At 50.5% G+C, this 18,915-nt stretch overlaps 1 protein-coding gene across 2 annotated transcripts in view; it reads right to left on the bottom strand.

Annotated features, from left to right (window-relative positions):
* The window catches only part of Slc24a4 (solute carrier family 24 member 4), a 128,556-nt gene that overhangs the window by 27,725 nt on the left and 81,916 nt on the right, over positions 1-18,915 (bottom strand). Inside the window, exons 4-12 of one of the 2 annotated variants that reach the window (XM_021650209.2) lie at positions 18,544-18,618; positions 15,797-15,881; positions 15,144-15,247; positions 14,794-14,868; positions 11,441-11,466; positions 9,569-9,622; positions 7,797-7,939; positions 4,814-4,983; positions 672-879 (exon numbers count right to left, since the gene is read on the bottom strand). In XM_021650209.2, coding sequence (XP_021505884.1) covers positions 672-879; positions 4,814-4,983; positions 7,797-7,939; positions 9,569-9,622; positions 11,441-11,466; positions 14,794-14,868; positions 15,144-15,247; positions 15,797-15,881; positions 18,544-18,618 — 940 coding nt within the window. The remainder of the gene's footprint in view (positions 1-671; positions 880-4,813; positions 4,984-7,796; positions 7,940-9,568; positions 9,623-11,440; positions 11,467-14,793; positions 14,869-15,143; positions 15,248-15,796; positions 15,882-18,543; positions 18,619-18,915) is intronic. The other variant, XM_021650210.2, reaches the window with a different exon arrangement.

The following is an 18,915-nucleotide window of genomic DNA, read 5'->3' as shown; positions in this document are numbered from 1 at the left end:
CGAACCCCTGGTACCCACATAGAAAGCCGGGTGCAGTTGTGTAAACTTGTAACCCCAGGGATGTTGGAGGCAGAGACAGGAAGGTCTCTCTGGGGTTTGCTGACTGATGGCCAGCTTAACTCTAGGTTCAGTGTCTCAAAGGAATAAGATGGACAGTGATAAAGCAGGACACCAGATGCCATTGACCTTCCGTTGACCTCTACATCAATTCGTGGGTGCACACAGCACCCCCCTCCCATTCATGGGTTTATGTCTCCCATCCCTGCACCACCAGTGTCCATAGAAACAGTATTGCTGGTTGCCGTTTTTTTTGTTGTTGTTGGGTTTTTTTGTTTTGTTTTGTTTTGTTTTGTTTTACTGTAAGACAAACCAGCTGCCCATAGCATTCAAGTATGGCCAATTGGAGTTACTGGTGTTTCCTGGGGGCCAGATGGCTTCTCTCTGGTCTTTAAGATGCAACCACATTCAGTGCTGGTTGCACCAAGCCAACTCTTACCTGTCATACTGACAGTATGCTTATCCAGTACCCTACCGTGCCCTGGTGATCTAATGTTGGCCCTCTGTACCAGTCTACCCCCACTCCAGGGTCAGGTCCTCCATCTTGAAGACCTGGCACGATCCCAACGGCACCCACAGAAATCTGGCCAGAAGGCCAGCATTCTCAGACTCACCAGGCATTGAGAAGGGCGACAGGAAGACTGTCTCTACTGACTCTGGCTCTGGGGGTGGCGGTGGCTGTGGTGGCGGCTGCTGCTCCTGGCCCTGCTGCGGGTCTTCAGGGTTCTCCGCAGGAATATTTCCGTTCTCCATGTTCTCGTGTCTCCCGTTTTGCAGGGGCTTGCTATTTACACCATTGGCTGAGTTGATCAACCTCTGTCGCTGCGGGAGACAGGAGGTAAGACAGAATGCAAGCTGAGTGACAGAGCCACGCAATGCCTTCTTTCTTACCGTCTCCCAAGTCTTAATAACTTCATCAGCCCATCAGTTGGGATTGTGAAGAATTTAATAACTTAATAATCCCATCAGTTGCTGCACATCCTTGCCAACACCTGCTGTATCAGTCCTTTCCACTTTGACTACTCTGGGCATAGGCTAGCATGGAATCTAGTTTCATTCAGCCTTTCTCCAACAACTCATGCTTCCAAACATCTTACAAGGTTGTTGGTCAATGGACTGTCCCTCCGAGTCTCATTCCACATCTGATGAGTGTGCTCTCCAAAGCCAGCATCTTCCATCAAAGCCAACCCCTTTCCCTCCCACCTCTGTGCCATGGCTAATGACAAAAGCAGCTTTGGTGCCACCCTCGCCTGGCTGGTCTCACTTGCTTGGTCTGCGGGCTTCTTTGAACACAGGCGTGAAGAGGAGACACACTGGTGACATCAGTAAGGCCAAGCACGGAGCTCAGATGGTAGAGCACCTGCTTAGCCTGCATGAAGTCCTGGGTTTGATCTCCACACTGAATAAACCGGGCTGGGAAGCAAATGCCTATAGCCCCAGCACTTGGAGGTCGAACAGGAGGGCAGAAGGATTATAAGTTCAAGGAGGAATATGCCTAGCTGCCTAGTAACGTTGAGGCAAGTCTGGGCTATAAGAAACCCCATGTCAAAGGAAAAGAAACAGACAAAAGATAAGAAATGAACAACTAAACAGGCTTCTCTACAATCTATCTCCAATCAGCTCTCTTCACCTCGCTCCGGTCATGGTTTACGGACCAGGCCTGTGTAACATAGTAACATTCCACAGTAACATTCAAATCTTTCCCTATCACTTCAACAAGAGACCTGGGAAAGGAGCTGTGGCCTTCAGCAAACTTTAGTAATGGGGTGCCCGGCACCTATCCTGGTGGTCTCATAGGGGAGCCATTTACCACTCACAATGGAAGCCTAGCCTTGCTCTGAAGACTGCTGAACTGTCTTCATGTAGGTTTGAGACAAAGACTCTTAAACCAGAAAAAGCATGGTGCATGTATGTGGGTAGGTGTGTGTACATACGTGTGTGTGTGTGTTTGTTGGAGTGAGGGGTGCTTCTCAACTTTCCCTCACAATCAGTCCATAACGCTCAGTCCACCAAAAAGAGCAAAGGGGGCTTTGTTTGATATTCAGGCCCAGACATGCAGTTTGTGGTTAGTTAGCTGGGATTAAATAAAAAGCCATTCATGAAGTCCCAAACAAACCTAAACAAACACAGAAAGTCCTACTCTGCAGGCAAGGCCACCACTCCGCAGAGACATGAGGGCAGTGATCCGGGAGGGTTGCAGCTCTGGCTTCACAGAACCAATAGAGGATGACGCCCTATCCCACACACGTGTAAATCATTAAAAATAAGAACAGCTCTTTAAAATGACTAAAGAAATGAGACTACAGTATCACATAGGTGCATGTGTGAAAGAGTGTGTGTGTGTGTGTTTACACGTGCACAGTCGTGAGCACATGCGGACGCAGGTGCGTGCAGGCAAGCACAGATGTGTAGGCGTGCACGCAACGGGTGACCACTGGAGGACAGTGGGTTAACCTCAGGAGCTGCCTGCCCTTTCCGTTTGAAATGGAACCTCAGTGCTGGGATTGTAAGTACATGCCAACAGGCCTGGAGGGTTTTTTGTTTTGATTTTTGAGACAGGGTTTCTCTGTTTAACAGCCTTGGCTGTCCTGGAACCCGATTTGTAGACCAGGCTGGCCTCCAATTCACAGAGATGCGCCTGCCTCTGCCTCCCTGAGTGCTGGGATTACAGGCGTGGCCACTTTACCCAGCTAGGCCTGGCTTTTAAAATGTGGTTTCTGAGGCTTAAACTTGTAAGTCAAGCACCTTACCAACAAGTTATTTCCTCAGAGTGTCTCAGTAAACAAGCCTGAAACTGGATGATTTTTGGCTTCTGTTCTCCACTGTTCCCACCCTATGCTGACTGTCCTTAAAGCTCGCTTAGGCCCCAGGCACAATCCTCTGATGTATGTAGATAAAGCATCCTGTCCAGGAACCTCAGACAGTGGAAATGAGGCCAAAGAGATCAAGAGATTTAGTGGCGGGTTTGAGACTTGAACTCAGTCCCTTTGTCCTGAGCTCAGTCTCTGTGGTTCCCAAGCTGCCGTATAGAGCAGGGTAGCCATAACAGCTGAAAACATTTGTGAGCCAGAAGCCGTGTTCAAAATCTGCTACTCCAGCCTGGTGTGGGGTAAGCTCAGCCCCTGGCAAGTGGAGGCTGGATGATCTTGAGTTCCAGGCCAGCCTGGACTACACTGTGAAGCCAAGACCAGACTAAATTTCTCTAACAAAAATAACCTCAAATCCTCGTGTGATAAAATACACTGTAGAGCCATTGCTCCCAATCTTTCAGAGTTATTTACCACACACAGCACTCCGTGAGTATTATCCTCACGCTTACAAAAAAATGGGCAGGATTCCGTAAAATTTCCCTGAGATAAATTTCACTAACACGGACCAGGACGATTTAAAACTTAGAAAGGCATTTTCTCTGCTTAATGTGTATTCCACACAGATGACACATTGAACAGTAAATCAAAGTGAAAGTATTTCAAAGAGACAACCTTTAATCACTGGGGAATAATGCTTTTGCAGGCATCCACGCGCTGACTACTAATTTCTACTGTCTCAGTCCTCTGGCCGCTGCGTGCTTCTGAGAACGAGGCCAGCAAGTCCTAGAATGCACTTGGAAAGCAAGGCCCAGAAATAGGCTAAGCAGCTGAGCAACACAACACAGTATCTTTGCAGTTTGGCTGAGTGATATCCAAGTTATGACTACTTTTCCAAAGGAGGAGACGCTCAGAGCAGCAACTGTGATGGGGAAATCCTCAGAGGCCATCTCTCACCAGCATGGTGGTTGGAAGGCGAGCGGCTCCGTAGGCTCAAGTCTTTGAATGCTTAGTCCCCAGTTAGCAGAACTGTTTGGGAAGGATTAGAAGGTGCGGGTTTGTCCCAGGAGATTATGCCACTGGGGGTGGGCTTTGACTCCAAGAAAGTAGAAGTCTTAAAGGAAAGTGCTGGGTACGGGGATCCGGGGCTAGGTCTCTCCTAAGCTATTTATTTTTTCTGGTGTTTTAGGAGGGACTCTGCCTCCAGAAGCTTCTGCAGTCCAGTTTTTGTGTCCAATAGCAAAAAAGAGAAAATTAGCTGTTTTAAAAGCCCCCACCAGGCCCAGGCTCTGTGTCTGTTTCTCTGTCTCTGTCTGTCTGTCTCTCTCTCCCTGCAACTTGTGTATCAGATATAAGCTCTCTGCTTCTCCAGCACCGTGCCTGCTCGCCTGCTGCCCGCTTCCCACCAGGATGATGGACTGAGTCTCTGAAACCATAGGCAAGCCCCCAAGTAAATGCTCTCCTTTATAAATTGCCTTGGTCATGGTGAACATGGATAGAACACCAAGACAACTGGTGAATCTTCAAGGGTCGCAGTCCACAGAGGAGAGGAGCGTGCTCGCTCTCGGGTCTCTCTCTAATTAACACTGTGAAGAAAACACCCAGACTGCATGTTCCTCTTTCCCTAATTAGCTCAGCTCTAGGGACTCAGGCGTGGGGTTCCTCCACTTTCTGCTTAACCGTCCATGACAGGCTCCTGCAGGCCCCGGCCTTTCTTTCCTCCTGTGAAAGAGCCGGACACACCCCAACCTTTGACACTGCAACATGGTGGTGTCATCCATAAAGGTTCATGCCTGAGAGCCGTGCAATTGAGTTATAAAAAAACAAAACAAAACAAAAAAACAATGTTTTAAGCAAGGTTAAAATTTTGTGTTGGGTTGCATTCATAGCTCTACCAAACATGGTCTGTGGGTTACAGGTTGTACCATGTGCTTACTTGGTTAACTTACTTCATTAATTATGATCCTGCTGGCCATCCGTAGTCGGGTCCTGGGCCCGAACTTGTTGGTGATCATGATTCGCAGGCCAGCCTCTGGGAACGTGAACTTGGGAGGGCTGGAGCTCAGAATCTCATCCACCATCACCACGGGGGTCTTGCTGTAGGTAGGCTTCTCCTTCACTGTAGAGCACACCCCATCAGTGTTGGCCCCTTGCAGGACACTGCGCTAGTGACAGGAACTACTTTCTATGTGCCTGGCGGCTGGCAGCTTCCCCGAGGTCAGGGGCCTGGCTTCAGCTTCTCCCTCGAAAAGTGTGGCTTACTTCTGAAATCCCCATGACTCAGCAAGTCAGGCAGATCCAGCGTGTGCTGATATGCCACTCCAGGCCTCTCCCTGGTTGGTGCCTGGCTCTCTCAGGGACCCCTCTGCTGGGGTTCAGCCTTGTCTGGCTTCAAGGGTCGTTCAGGGCCTTGCCCAGGACTCACTGGGACAGCCTACCTATGCCACCGACGGGTCCCCCTGCACCTTTCATGACTGAGACAAGATAAAGTTCTCAGAAACTTGGATGAAGCCTTTCAAGTCAATAAGGGTCTTTAGGATTGGAAAATGCCGGGAAACAGAGGGCACTATCATTGTAACCTTCCTGGGGCCCTTTTCTCTGCCTTGAAGGGAGCCATCTTCACTGCTGTGAAGGCGGCTGCTTCCCATTTTGTTTCCCAGAAGGCAAGCGTGGTGGTCAAGGATTTGGCCTCAGGCCCTAGACTAGACATCAGGGATCCAGCTTGTTTGTCTGAGGACATGCTCCTGTCTGGGCTTGGCATCTTTGACGGACCCTGACACCCTTCAGGGTGCTTGGCTGCCCCCTCCAACTCTTTTCCCTTGGGAGATAGAATATAAGGCCCGGTCTGGTACTAGTGTCCACTGAAGTGTGGCATGGCACTCCAGGTACTAGGGGAAATCTAATAACCAAAGCATTTATGAACACAGCACCCCAAAGCAGGCGGCATGACCCCATGAAGGGGCTAAGAAAAACAGATACTGCGGTTACTGGGCACTTGCTATCAGATCCTATGGCATCCTGAGTGATGAGCTGAGTGACCAAGGAGCAGGTCCAGAGGGCAAACTCATGCAAAGTTAATGGTACAAAAACACATAAAGCACACAGCAAACAGCCCCTCCCCACCCCTGCAAACACACTCACATACGCTCCACCCCACACATGTAGCAAGGCTCAGCAGACAGGAGGCAAGTGGTTAGAAACAGCCCGAGGCCCATGCACCTGCCCAAGATGGACACTAACCTCCACAGAGGTGGACAGTGTGGGCTTGGCTCATGGATTGTGTTTATTGCTTAAAAGCATGTGTTATGGCCGGGATGAGAGCAGATTACTTACAATTTAGAAGAAGAGTTAAGGACACAGAGGCCGGCACAGATGGCCACAGGTGGGTTAGCGTGCGGTGGCGGCAGAGTCTGGGGGCAGAGCTCTTGCTGGTGGCAGGGATGCCCGGGGGGTGGGGTTACATGAAGGAGGGTGTTAGTAGCAGGCTGTTTCCACAGGGAGCCTGGATGCTAGGGGCTGCCAGAGAGAGGGTCACCGGCAAACCCCTGCAGCAGGTTCCACACTCCATTCTGTAGAACCAGCCTCATTACAGGTACCCCATGAAGAATGCTTGGGCTCAAAAGGCCATGGAAACTTCGAGGCAGGAGCCATGACACCTGGCTCCCTTGCCCTGTCATGCCCAAGCTAGGAGTGGTAGGCCAGCGGGTACTCAACTGCAAGATGTTTTCCTGGCAAGTCCATCTAAGGCCCAGTATTACCCCTCCCTTCTCTTTCCAAACTTAGGTTGAATCCAATACTGGGGCAGCTTGGAAGGGCCCCTTGGGACCTGCAATGGTACCCCAGAATCCCTGTGCCTATGGGGGTTGGAACCCAAACCATGGCCAAGGTTGCATCCTCCCCCTCAGTGAAGGGTGTTCTACAACCTGCCCCCTGTGACACCATGTGTAACACCTTGGTCTCCACAATCTGGGCTTCACTGGCTCCGTCCCTCATGGGTGTGCCTCCTGTGGCTAGAGTGGGTTCCACTGAATTGGGACCTATGTCAGTGCGTTTCCTCCTTTCTTGTAAAAGATGCATTAATCAGGAGAGCATCTGTGGCCAATGCCTTCCTCTTGGAAATACCCAAGACGGGACGCCCAGAGCCGAGCAAGGATGCCACGTAGCCCTGGATTTCCTTCCCCTAACACAAGTACCCTGAGGCTTTAATGCTGGTCTGGAGGGGGCGGCTGTTCCATGGCCGGGGTGTTACCTGACAAAGCTGGGTTATTAATAACTGAGGATATTTCCAAGGAATCAGCTCCCAGATCAAGACAATTCAAAGACAGTGACCAAAGAGACAAGACCTGGCTCCAGAACCTCCCTCCCCCACCCCCAAGTTCCCAGAGGAGCTTGGATGATGAAGCTGCTTTTAGGAGTAGGCCTCCAAGCAGGCCTCTGGGGTGGGCCGGGCTGCCTGTGACACTCCGAGGCTGGGTTTTTTCAGGCCTTGCTGTCTCTTTAGGCAAATGACACTTTGCAACACAGATTTCTCAAGGACAGGGCCTCACTGGAAATGCACAGGGAGGCCCAGGCTCTGTCACTCACTTCCTGGGATCTTCTCTTGGGCAAAGACAAGCCTGAATCTCTAAATCATCAGGTTCCCCACCTGCCTCTGGAAGCACGGGAAAATGTCTATGATGTAATTCGCGTTTTGTTTGTTTGTTTGTTTTCCTTTTCTTTTCTGGGGTTTTCTCTCTTCTATCCTTTCCCATGGAAGTGAATGTGAATTTGATCAACATCTCAAAATGTGGGTCTTCTCATCTGGGGTCTGTACGACTGAAGGTTGATGGCAACAGTGCAGTGTGTGTGTGTGTGTGTGTGTGTGTGTGTGTGTGTGTGTGTGAGATGAGTGGCTTCCACAAGTGTCCACAGCTCCTGTCTGCTCAGCCTTACCTTGCCCCAGCAATGGCACAGAAGGGTCGTCATAGCTACCATCATAGAGGTCATTACCATCTTCCAGCTCGCTGCTGACCGGGTTACCATTTGCAATGCTCTTTTGTTTGGTTGTGAAAAACGCCTGCATCTTCATATTGTACCTGTGAGTCAGGTAAGGTAAGCATGAGGTCAGAGCAGTGGCGCGGGGGGGGGGGGGGGGGAAGTCCCAGACTACCAGGTGGGTGGGGCATCAGGCATACAGTCCACATGACGCTGGGCATGGAGGGGAACCAGGGAGGCTTGAGGGGTTTCTTGGCAGGAACATTGGGGATTGTGTGCAGTTGGAGGCACCTGCTTCTACTGGGCTCGAGTGCCCTTCTGGGGTCGTTGGAGGCTTTACAGCTGGATTTAATGATTATCCTAACAAAAGCGTTTCAGCCCACCCTGTAGGGTGGACTCAAAGGAGGCATTGCCACCATGTCTTTTTTCCTCTACAGGAAGCAACTGTCATCCAAGGGGGCTGCTTGGCAGGCGACCATCTGCCTCTTGTATTGTTCACAGCCAGCACAGCCATCCCCTGGGAGAAGAGAGGTGCTCTCTCTCTCTCTAAGTCTCTCTAGTGGCTGATCACTAAGAAGCTGTCCAAGGGCAGTCACTGAAGAATTCTCCTGCTGCACATTTTAGCCTTCCACTCTAGAAAAATATGTTTTGTGAAATATTTATACAATATTATGTTTCATATGAAGGCAAGGACCCTCATAAAATCCATGGTATTGTCATTCTTTTTAACTACATGAACGAAGAGGAACTTGCATGTAGCTGGGCTGACGAACACTCACAGATAGTGGTTCACTTTTTTGGTAGAATTACACACATACATAAATATGTACGTATATGTCACACATTTATCATATATGTATATATATATATATCATATATATCAAAACTTGTCACTATAGTTATTTCCCATGCTCTAAGAGCACACTTTGGCGATATTAATTATGCTTATTATTACACAACTATTACTAATATTTCCCTAGGTTTTTCGTCATCCCGACAGCAAGCCTACGCCCACTAACAGTCCTCGCCACTTCAGCCTCTCACTGACCTCTCATCTGTATGTCTTCATGAACCTGACTCCTCCAGATACTGTGAGAACATTGAATTCTGTGTTATTTGGCCTTCTGGGAATGGCTGCTTTTATGTGGTGAGCATTTTAAGATTCATCCATATCGAAACACGTGTCAGAACTTCATCTTTGCAGCCATCTAGTCTTCCTCGTGGGTAGTTTTAAGGTGGTTTAGACCTAGGCAGCTTCCCAAGTGGCTCAAGGTTCCCCACCCCAGAGTACAGTGCTAGAGTTACGAGTCGGGCCCTGTTGCTGGGAAGCAGTGGCCCTGACAGTGGCATGTAATAAAGCCTGGGGCAGAGGTTAAGCTGATGAGCCCTTTGAGAATGCTATTGAGTTACTAGACTTGTTGAAGCAGCAAAAAATTGGTTGCCCTGGGGCAGGGGAGTTTCCCAGAGCAAGGAGGGATATAGGTCCTGTCTGGGGACTCTTTTCATGAGAGCATTATCTAACTGTACCACATTAGGGGACTCAGCATTGTTCCCTAACCTAAGGATGGACTACAGCAGTGCCCGAGCTGGTTCCCCACTCTGGATGCACCTAACTGGTATTCACTAGAGAATGAAGGCTCCCCCAAAGGAACTGGATGATGAGATGGAGGATATTCCCTGTTCTGGCCAGAGACAGAAGCAGGGTGTGGAGGGAAGGGGAGGCCACTTACTTCATGATGAGAATATAAAACACGTACAAGATGATGAGCACCAGGCCTTCCCACCTTGGAGAGATGACGGAGAGTGTGGTTAGAGTGCAGGAGGACATGGCGCCCACAGGCTGAGGCTGCCTGGTCAAGGTTATCAGCAAGGTTGGACATCCTCGCTTTCCCGCCCCTGGGATTCAGGTGGGACACCCCAGCATACAGCTGTTTGATCACTGAGAGTCTTCTGGGTAACCGAGAGAAGGCTGGGTCTGGGTCGTCTCAATTACAGGGCTCTACAGAAATAAGGAGAGCCCCACCCCCAGCTATCACCCCAGATGCTAAGTCTGAGGTTAGAGCCAAGAGAATCTAGGCCCACTCAAGAGTCTGGACAGGGCCTAGAGAGGCCATGGGAATAGGCAGGAAGAACCCCAATCCCTGGGCAAGGGGCAGGGTGGAGCACAGAAGCCTCTGGGGTCATCCACTAAGGCACAGTGTGGTACTTTCTTTCTGGAACATTCTACTGCTGCCGTCTTATGGATGTAGCCCAAGCCCACAAGCTATGTGCGTGCAGAGCGGGGTTGTATGGTTGGCCGAAAATTGGAGAAGCCACATAAGTTTTTGTTCGCTTCTCTTGCAATGTGCTAACGCCTCTACATGTTGGGCCCGGCCAGTCATTTTGGGAGCCCGTGTTTTGCTAACACGGAGCTCACAGACCAGACATGAACCTACAGAACATCTCAGGAGCACCATCCCAACCTATCCGCGGCTGAAGAAAATGAGGCTAGAGGTGGACTTGAACCAGGGTACCAAGCATGAAGTTACTCTTGTCAAGCAATTGCTGTTCTCAGCGGTCATCTGAGTGTGTTCGGGATGCAGGACTCCAGGCCACGCCAATCACCGGGCAGTTAGCTGTACAGCTCGTGAACTGAGATGCCAACACACCCCACCCATGGAGCAGGGTGGAAGAACCAACGTGTTCCCCAGGAGTTCCTACTTTATGGCTCTCAATTACGTAAGTCAATTCCTTTTCAGAGTCACAAAGACGATTGTGTCCTTGCGTTTTCTTATAAAAACCATACTTTTAAAAGTGCTCTGGCTTTGATATGTATGCATGTGGTATACGCGTACGTACTCACAAATGCATGCCTACATGCATGTGAAATGAGGCCAGAGGTCAACACAGGCTCTCTCAATCATTCACCACCTTCTTGTTTATTTATTTATTGAGATAGGATCTCTCACTGAAACCGGAGCTAACTGATTTGGCCAGAGCGGATGGCAGAGAGCTCTTAGGGATGGACCCCTCGGTATCTGCCTCCCCAGTGCTGGGATTAAGATGTGTGCCACCAAACCTGGATTTTTATGTGGGTGTTGGGAATCTGAACTCATGTCCTCGCTGCTGGCGAGGCAGGTATTTACTGGTTCCTTGATTTTTATAGTAAGATCTTTTAAGTCCCCCCAGGCCTGAATCCTCTGCCAGGCATGAGGAAGAGCTCTGGTGTTTTTTGCATGGCGTGCCTTTTTTTTCTCAGTGGCAGTAGCAGCTGAGACTCCATTCCTCCCTCACTGCCTTGCCGGGACACCTCTCTCACGTCTCCCTCCCAGACACACACCCACGGCCAGACCAGTTCTCACTCTTGCTTACTTTTGTGTAAAGTGTGATTGCCCGAATCACTTAGTTTTATGTGTATCTTGCTAGCAGGCTGGCCAGGAACCCTGGGGGAAACAATTCTTATCTAATAGGACAAAGCAAGGCTGCTTAGGACAATAGCCCCGCCATTTCCACAAGCTAGGGAATCTATGTTTGAAAAAATAAAACGGAAAATGATTCGGCAACCCAACATATACAGATACTGGCAATTAACAACAACAACAACAAAAAGGTTAAAAACTCACCACACAATTTCCTCATCGTATATAAACTGGAAAGCAAAGGAAACAAAGGGTTACACTTATTACAGAGGAAGAAAAGACTCCAGGGTGCCCGGGTCTAATGCGCAGGCTTTGTGAAAGGCTTCGGACTCTGCATTTCCCAGTTTCTCCACCATGGAAGCTGACCTCTCCTTAGTGGGGACCTAGAGCAGCTGGCTCAACGCGGTCATCCCAAGAGAGGGGGCCTGTGCTGTATTACAGCTCAGGTAGTTGCTGGGCAAACTTGGCAGGGCTTCCCCTGCTACTAGAACTGATTTGCTAAAACTCAAGAAAAGGCAGACAGCAAAGTCAGCCACACACGTGTGCCTATATGTATATCGCGTACACACGTGTGTGTATGTGTTAGGGGCTAGTTCCCTTAAAGACAAAAAGCAATCCATTTCAGGATTCCAAGGTAGAGGGTCCAGCTGTATAAACGAAGGCAGGGTGTTTGTGTGTGTGTGGAGGGGTAAGTGGTTGAGGGACAATGACACCATTTAACACATAGGTTGATCTTAAGTATCAGCCTGCCTGGATTACTGGGCACCCAGACAGTTTGTAGAATGTTATTTCCGGTGTTCATGGAAGGGACTGGCATCAGAATCAGGAGACTGAGAAAGGAAGATGGACCCTTACTCACAGTGGCGATGCTGAGCGCCACTGAATTAGCAGAAGACTCAGAACAAAAGGCCACTGCATGATAAATATGACCCCATTCTTTCTCCTTCCAGGTTGTCCAGCCTTTTAGCTCTACAACTTATGCCAGTGGTGCCATGGTTTTTCATGCCTTTGGCCTGACACTGGGCTGTGTATGTCACTGAGTTCCCTGGGTGTCCAGCTTGCAGGTGAAATGATCTAAGATCACTGGAGCCTATTGTCCAGTAGATCTCCATCCATCCATCTATCTGTCCTTCTGTCCATCCATCCATCCATCCATCCATCCATCCGTGTTTCCATCTACCTATCACTTCTTTGTTTTTTGTTTTTTGTTTTTTCTCCTGCACAACCCTAATTAACATGCTTCCATCTAGCATCTCTGGGACAGGATACAGTGATGCTCTGTGGCCAAGGGAAGGGGTAGACTCCGCAGCCCAGTGTGAGAGGAGGTGGCAGTGCTGCTCCCGACAACCTGACCATGGGAATAAAAGGCCCCCTTCGTATGGACTAGAAGAGGCCGGGCTATTGTCTAGATTTGGGTCTACTGTCTGTCCCAGTGGGCTGCACACAGACTCTGTTTTAGGAAGCCACTTCAAGCTCCCGAGCCAGGCATCACTGGGAACCTCTGGACCCAAGGCCCTCAGGAAGGCTGCTCGACAAAGGGACAGTGAGAACTTTAGAGGCTTTTACAGGGACATGTTTAGCTTATACAGCCCAAAGGAAGGTGGCTGGCATTTACAGATGAGGACAGTAGGAATGTGAGGAGAATAAGACACACAGAGATAGATCTACACTGTGAAGGGTTTTTTTTTTTTGTTGTTGTTGTTGTTTGTTTGTTTTAATTTTGAATGAAAAAAATATACTATATAATAAGCATGTTATGACAAATATTTAGGCAACAGAAAAACAAGGACCTTGGCCTAACTCTACTGTACAAACCCAAGTGTTTAAAGTGAATACTTGATTCACAACCAGGGAAGTTTACTCTTATGAAAATTGAGAACGCGCCTTGGTCACTTAGAGTTTTATGAGGAATCAAGCACTCACTGAGCAATCACATGGCAGCGGGAGGAGGGGCTCCACCCCTATGGTGAAGCCCCAAACATTGTCACCAGTCTGCATTTGCAGTGGAGGGCTGCGAGAGTTTCTGTGCAGGCAGCAGATGACATCATTAGTGACTTTATGCCAAAATGATTACCAAAAAAACCCACAAAACTTCAGTCTTTTACGAGTTATTTTTATTGCCCATTTATGGGTATGTTTAGGGTAGTGCAGATTTATGTTTTTGAAATTTCACATAGGTGTCTTGTTTCATGTAGGCATCGAAGGCACTTTCTGAGAGTGGTGGGCAGTTCCTGAGCTGGCCTCAGTAATCCCATTGGTATCTCAGCTTCCTCTGAACATGGGGAGACCTGTGGACTTGCCTCTGGCCATTTACAGGGTAGAAGCCACAGCCTACTTTTTAACCTGACCTCCTCACATTCTCACCTTTGTTTTGAGGGCAGGCACCTTGCAGGCTGCACAGTGGGGTGGCCTGCTGGGCCTGGAGGCCAGCTGATGGCCATATGTTCCTGAAGAGGGTGCTCACCTGACTGTGTGTCCGGAGACCTTTCTCTTCCTAGCTCAGCCTCCCCCAAATTTCCCCGCTCACAGGTAAGTGCTTGCTGCCTCACACTGTCAGGTCTGGCCTGGCACTCACACTCCTCTTGCTATACCCCTGGCCCTTGACTGCGGGTGTGCCTCACCATGCCCAGCTTTGGAGAAACTTTCTTACAAAGCAGTAGATAGCTAATCTAAGGGTAGTCATACCTGAAAATTAGGAAACTGTCACAAATTTCCTTGAAATTCAGCATGCCGCAGGCACCTGCCCCTATGCACCACTGGAAAGGTAAAAACTGCCCCACTGTGGATGGCACATGTTTGACAGTGGTGCTTCACTGTGCGGGCCATGATGCCACACCAGCCCTTGGGGCCTGAGGTGGCACATTCCATAATAACAGACCCCAGGGGTCCTCTTTTGGCTCCTTCTGCCTTTTCGTCCTTACCCTTGTCCCTGGCTCCCAGCTGCCCCCTGTGATGCTTTGAGCTGGCCCTCTCCTGCTCTGCAGTGACAGAGAACCCAGAAACTTTCCGCTTATTACTTTCTTCCTGCTACTGAATACAGGCCCTTTCTTGCACGTGCTAGGCTGGCCACTGAGCTGCATCTATACACTTCTATAGTTTTCGTCTTGAGATACGGTCTCCCCAGGCTGCCCAGGCTGGTCTTGATCATGACAGCCAGGGTCTCCTGAACTTCTAGGTTTATTGCTCAGCTTGAAACTTGCTCACCAGAAGTAGGCTCTGAAGGGTGGATGGGTCTCCATGTGGGCTAGGAAGGACCTCATGTCAGTACATGCTTGAACATCTCCCATAGATTTTGTTTTGTCCAAAGCTTTTAGTCATTAAAATGGTCCTGGATTTTAGTCCTATTGTGCAGGGACCAAGGATGAGGTCTTTAAAAAGGGAGGTGCATTGTGGGTAGAGGTGTGAGGGGCCAGTGTGAACACCGAGAGAGGGACCAACACAGTCCACTGGCACTGCCGCGACCTCTCTTGTCACGGGGCCAAGGACAGAGAGGCAGGCACCTGTGCCCTCACGGGGTCCTGACCACCCGACACATGAGGCGTGAGGGGATGACTCACCGCAATGAGCACAACGACAGAGAGTGTGTAGTACACGGAGTCACGGCACACAGCCCACCATGTCAACCGCACCACCTGCCGTGACAGAGAGAGGGCATCAGCTGCAATCGCCTGGAGGCTGGGAATGAGGCCAGCTGCCCAGAGATCCGGAGGATGGGCCTCGGGGTACCTCCCCAGCCAGCTCTAGCTCGTGGGTCCAGTGGAGAACGGAGATATTCTCAAGGCCACAGAGAATGGCATGACCAGCCTCTTCAGGGTGTTCCCATGGCCACTCCAACCATCTCTGGAGATGCTCACCCCATCCTATAGGACACTGCTCAGGCAGGCAGAGAAAAAAATCATCCACTGACCTGCCCAGCAAAGAGTCCACACACTCCGATGATGCACAGGATGTTGAACACGGCAGAGCCCACGATCGTGCCTACACCAACATCTCCGTGGGTGATGAACACACCTGGAATGAAAAAGAGATGGACGGTGGGACCCTGGGAACCAGTTGCTCCTGTGCGCTTATGGTTCGCCTTTAAGTCAAATTAAACATATCATTGTCATTGTCATCGTCATTATCATCATCAGTAGAGAGAGAGAGAGAGAGAGTTGTTCAGTGGACAACTTTCAGCAGGGGGTTCGTGGGATTGAACTCAGGTCTTTGGGCTTGCACGGCAAGCACTTTTACCGGCTGTGCCATCTCACCGGCCAGACCCCACATCTTTGAACGACTTTATCGTTCATAACCCGCACATCTAACGACTACAGTGCGGCAGTCTGGCAGAGGCACGGAACTGCACAGCCCCAGACACACTCCAGTTCTGAACATTGCCTCTCAAGAAGCCTGGCACCCGTTAGCACCCCAATTAGAAACCACCCATCTACGTACTGCCCCTCTGGCTCCTTGAGTCTACAGATGGGGAAACGGAGGCTCGGAGCTGGGAAGTGCCCCCACCGCAGTGGGCAGCAAGCCCCGGAGCTCTCTGAATGGTCTCCTAGCTGCCGGTGTCCTTACCAATCACAGAAGCAAACAGCTCCGGCGTCGAGCTTCCTGCTGCCATGAAGGTGGCGCCGGCTACGTCTTCACTCAGATGAAGTTTCTGAAACAGAAAGAGCACAGGCAACTGGGGTGCGACAAGCGGTGAGGGTGGGGGACACAGTCACTGGCCAGGTGGGAGGGAGAAAGCTCTCGGTGGCTCAGTGCTGCTCCGAGCCCAGCTTGGAGCCACAGTCTCTCCCCCAAAGCACACGCCCCATGCTCTCTGCCAGGCTTTGACTGGCCCCCCTTTCCCTCCTGACATCTGATTTCTCTTCGTGTGTCACCTCTGGGTCCCAGGGCCTGGAACGGGTTGGCATAGGCAGTGGTAATAACAAGGGTCTAGAAGCTGTCCTGAGGCTGTGGGATCCAGGCTCCATCGCATGCCTGGATGTTTCTCCATGTTAAGCCCAGAGCCTCAGGCACCCAGAGGGCCTGTCCCCAGGATTGAGCTGACATGGGACAAGGCTGGGAAGGTTTTTTAAGAGCTGCTCAGCAAGTCCATGGTTTGGTCACGGAAGCCCCTCATCTGATCCAAAATGAAAGACGGTGGACTTAGGTAGCACTCTGGCAGAGAAGACCATCACATAGCCACCTGGAGTCTGCTACGTAGCCGGACCTCGCCTGGAAAACACCAACTCAGTGTCAATGAGGTCCCCCTGTCCCCACACAGCCCAGGGGGCCTGGGCTCTGGGCCCTGTAGGAAGTTTGGTTCCGAATCTTCTCCCCACTTCTCAGCTAGTTACAGCAGGGTCAGAGCTCTGGGATCCATCCAGGCTACAGACACAGCACTCCTCCCGAAGGGGTCTACCCAATGCTGCCAACCAGAAGACTGCGGAGGAGGCAGACGTCCGCCTCGCAATTGCAACCACCTTCGGCAGGATCGAGGCCATGCTGTCAGCTGTTCTGTCACCTGCTGCCCTTGGCTTGTACCATCCTTCTTCCCAGTCCTTTCTCCCCTACTTGCCGAAAATACTTCCTACTTCCCCAGCCTGGGCAAACATCATCTCCTCTAGGAAGCCTTCCTAGGCCTCTCCCCCAAAGTAATATTCCCTCCCTCTCGCCTCGTCATCCAAGGCCCTTAAAGGAAGACTAAGACAAGGGCCCTTACTCACCACTCTGTCCTTTTGGCCACAGGCAACCCTGACAGTGCCTGGCGCCCTCAATGCTTAAAGCCCTAGCCCTCTTTCCATGGGTTTCTCTCAAACCGAGAGGGCAAAGAAGGCCCAACCCTATTTCTGTGGTTCTCCCAAGCTATCAGCCTAGGAGGGGCCTGGATGTGTGCTCAGTCCACATGAGTCTGATACAAGGTATCTTCTAAAAGGCCCCTGGGCTAAAGGCCTGGTTCCCAGGGTAGCAGTGTTCAGAGCTGAGTTTGGGGAAGTGACTGGATCACGTGGGTCCTGACCTCATCAATGGATTAGGTCACTGATGTTTTGATGCCATTATCTGAAAGCATTGGAAACGTTTCGAGGTGGGACCCAGATTAAAAAGTGGGTCACTGGGTGTGTGTTCTTGGGGTTGTGATTTGTCTTCAACACCTGTCTCTCTCTGTGTCTCTACTTCTGGCTACCATGAGCGGGTAGCTTTGTTCCACCACACATCCAAACCATGGTATGTGACCCAATACAACCGAGAAACAAGGTAGCTAGCTGACCTTGGATTTAAATCCCTGAAATCATGACCCTAAATAAATATCTTGTTACTTAAATTATCATGTCAGGTACCTTGTCAGAGAGATATAGGCGTAATTCGAAAAAGTCAGGGCCCGTGGCTGTGTTTTTCCTAGGTAGGGGCGGCTCCCAGAAAGCAGAGGCAGCCACGGCACCTTTGTAGGAACCACTGCCTTCCGGCCTCCACCCTAGGGATCCTGAGACAGAACTGTTTGTACTAACCTCCCATGCTCCATCTGAGAGGATGCAAGGGTAAACAGAGGGGGGAGGGGGGGACAGGAAGGCTCGGATGCTTCTGCCAGCTCACAGTCTGGGGACCCAGGTTCTAAAACAGCCACTCCCTGCTGTGCAGTGATACAAGGCTTCCCCGGCTGTGCCCAGAAGCAAGCCGAACTGAAGGCAGGCACTCGTCCCTAAGAGCCACTTGTCCTCAACATGACAATATGGCCCCAAAGAGCTGGGTGACTTCACAGGACAGACGGGCTGCACAGGGTAAGTGCTGCAAACAAAAGTTGTTTTTCTCCCCTACTTAATTAGAAGCTATGAGAAAGGCAGAGCACAGAGGGAGCCCAAGCTCTTGCATATGGAAAAGGAAAAATGAATTAACCAAATAGCTAAAGGGGGAACACAATGCCAAGGTGGGACAGAGAGGACTCCTGTCACCACAGCTTAGTGTCCAGTCAGGGGAGCACTTAGGGAACACAGATCTCCCCTGTGACTGTCACCTATGGGTTGTGGGAAATGTGCCAGTACAGTCATGGGCTTTCCTGCTCCCTTGCTGGCCAGATTTGGCTCTACAGTATGATGGCCTGGAGGGTGTTGTCACATGGCCATGGCTTCTGCTGAGTGTGGGGACAGGGGGACCTCATTGACACTGAGTTGGTGTTTTCCAGGCAAGGTCTGGCTACGTAGCAGACTCCAGGTGGCTATGTGATGGTCTTCTCTGCCAGAGTGCTTTTTGTCCCAGCTCAGTCTTCTTGTCCTTGTCATTTACACGACTCATTCCCTAGTCACCCTGGGCTTTGGGGAGGGTTCCAGGTCCTTGCCACGTACCTCACAGATCTTCTCTAGGGACGGGACAAAGAAGTCATCACACACGATGGCCAGGGCATAGAACATATAGAGAGCCTGTAAAGAGAAAGCTGGTTTCCGTGAGGGTCCTTCATACCCGCGCCAGGCTTCAGGCAGAAGCACAAGTGGATGAAGCACATGGGAAAGCCCCAGCAACAGAGAACTATTCTCCCAATATCCTCCCTGACAGAAAAGGAAACTGAGGCCTGGAGAGGGGAAACAGAATGCTGAGCTGTCTCTGTGCTCTCTCTCAGCAGTGTCACAGGGTAAGAAACACAGATTTGCTGCTGGGCAGGGTGGCACATGCTCATAATCTCAGCCCTCGGGGAGCCTAAGGTAGGAAGATCGCAAGTT

The sequence above is a fragment of the Meriones unguiculatus genome, chromosome 7 (assembly GCF_030254825.1).
Source record: "Meriones unguiculatus strain TT.TT164.6M chromosome 7, Bangor_MerUng_6.1, whole genome shotgun sequence".
NCBI lineage: Eukaryota > Metazoa > Chordata > Mammalia > Rodentia > Muridae > Meriones > Meriones unguiculatus.
This window is presented reverse-complemented; position numbering and strand designations above follow the sequence as displayed.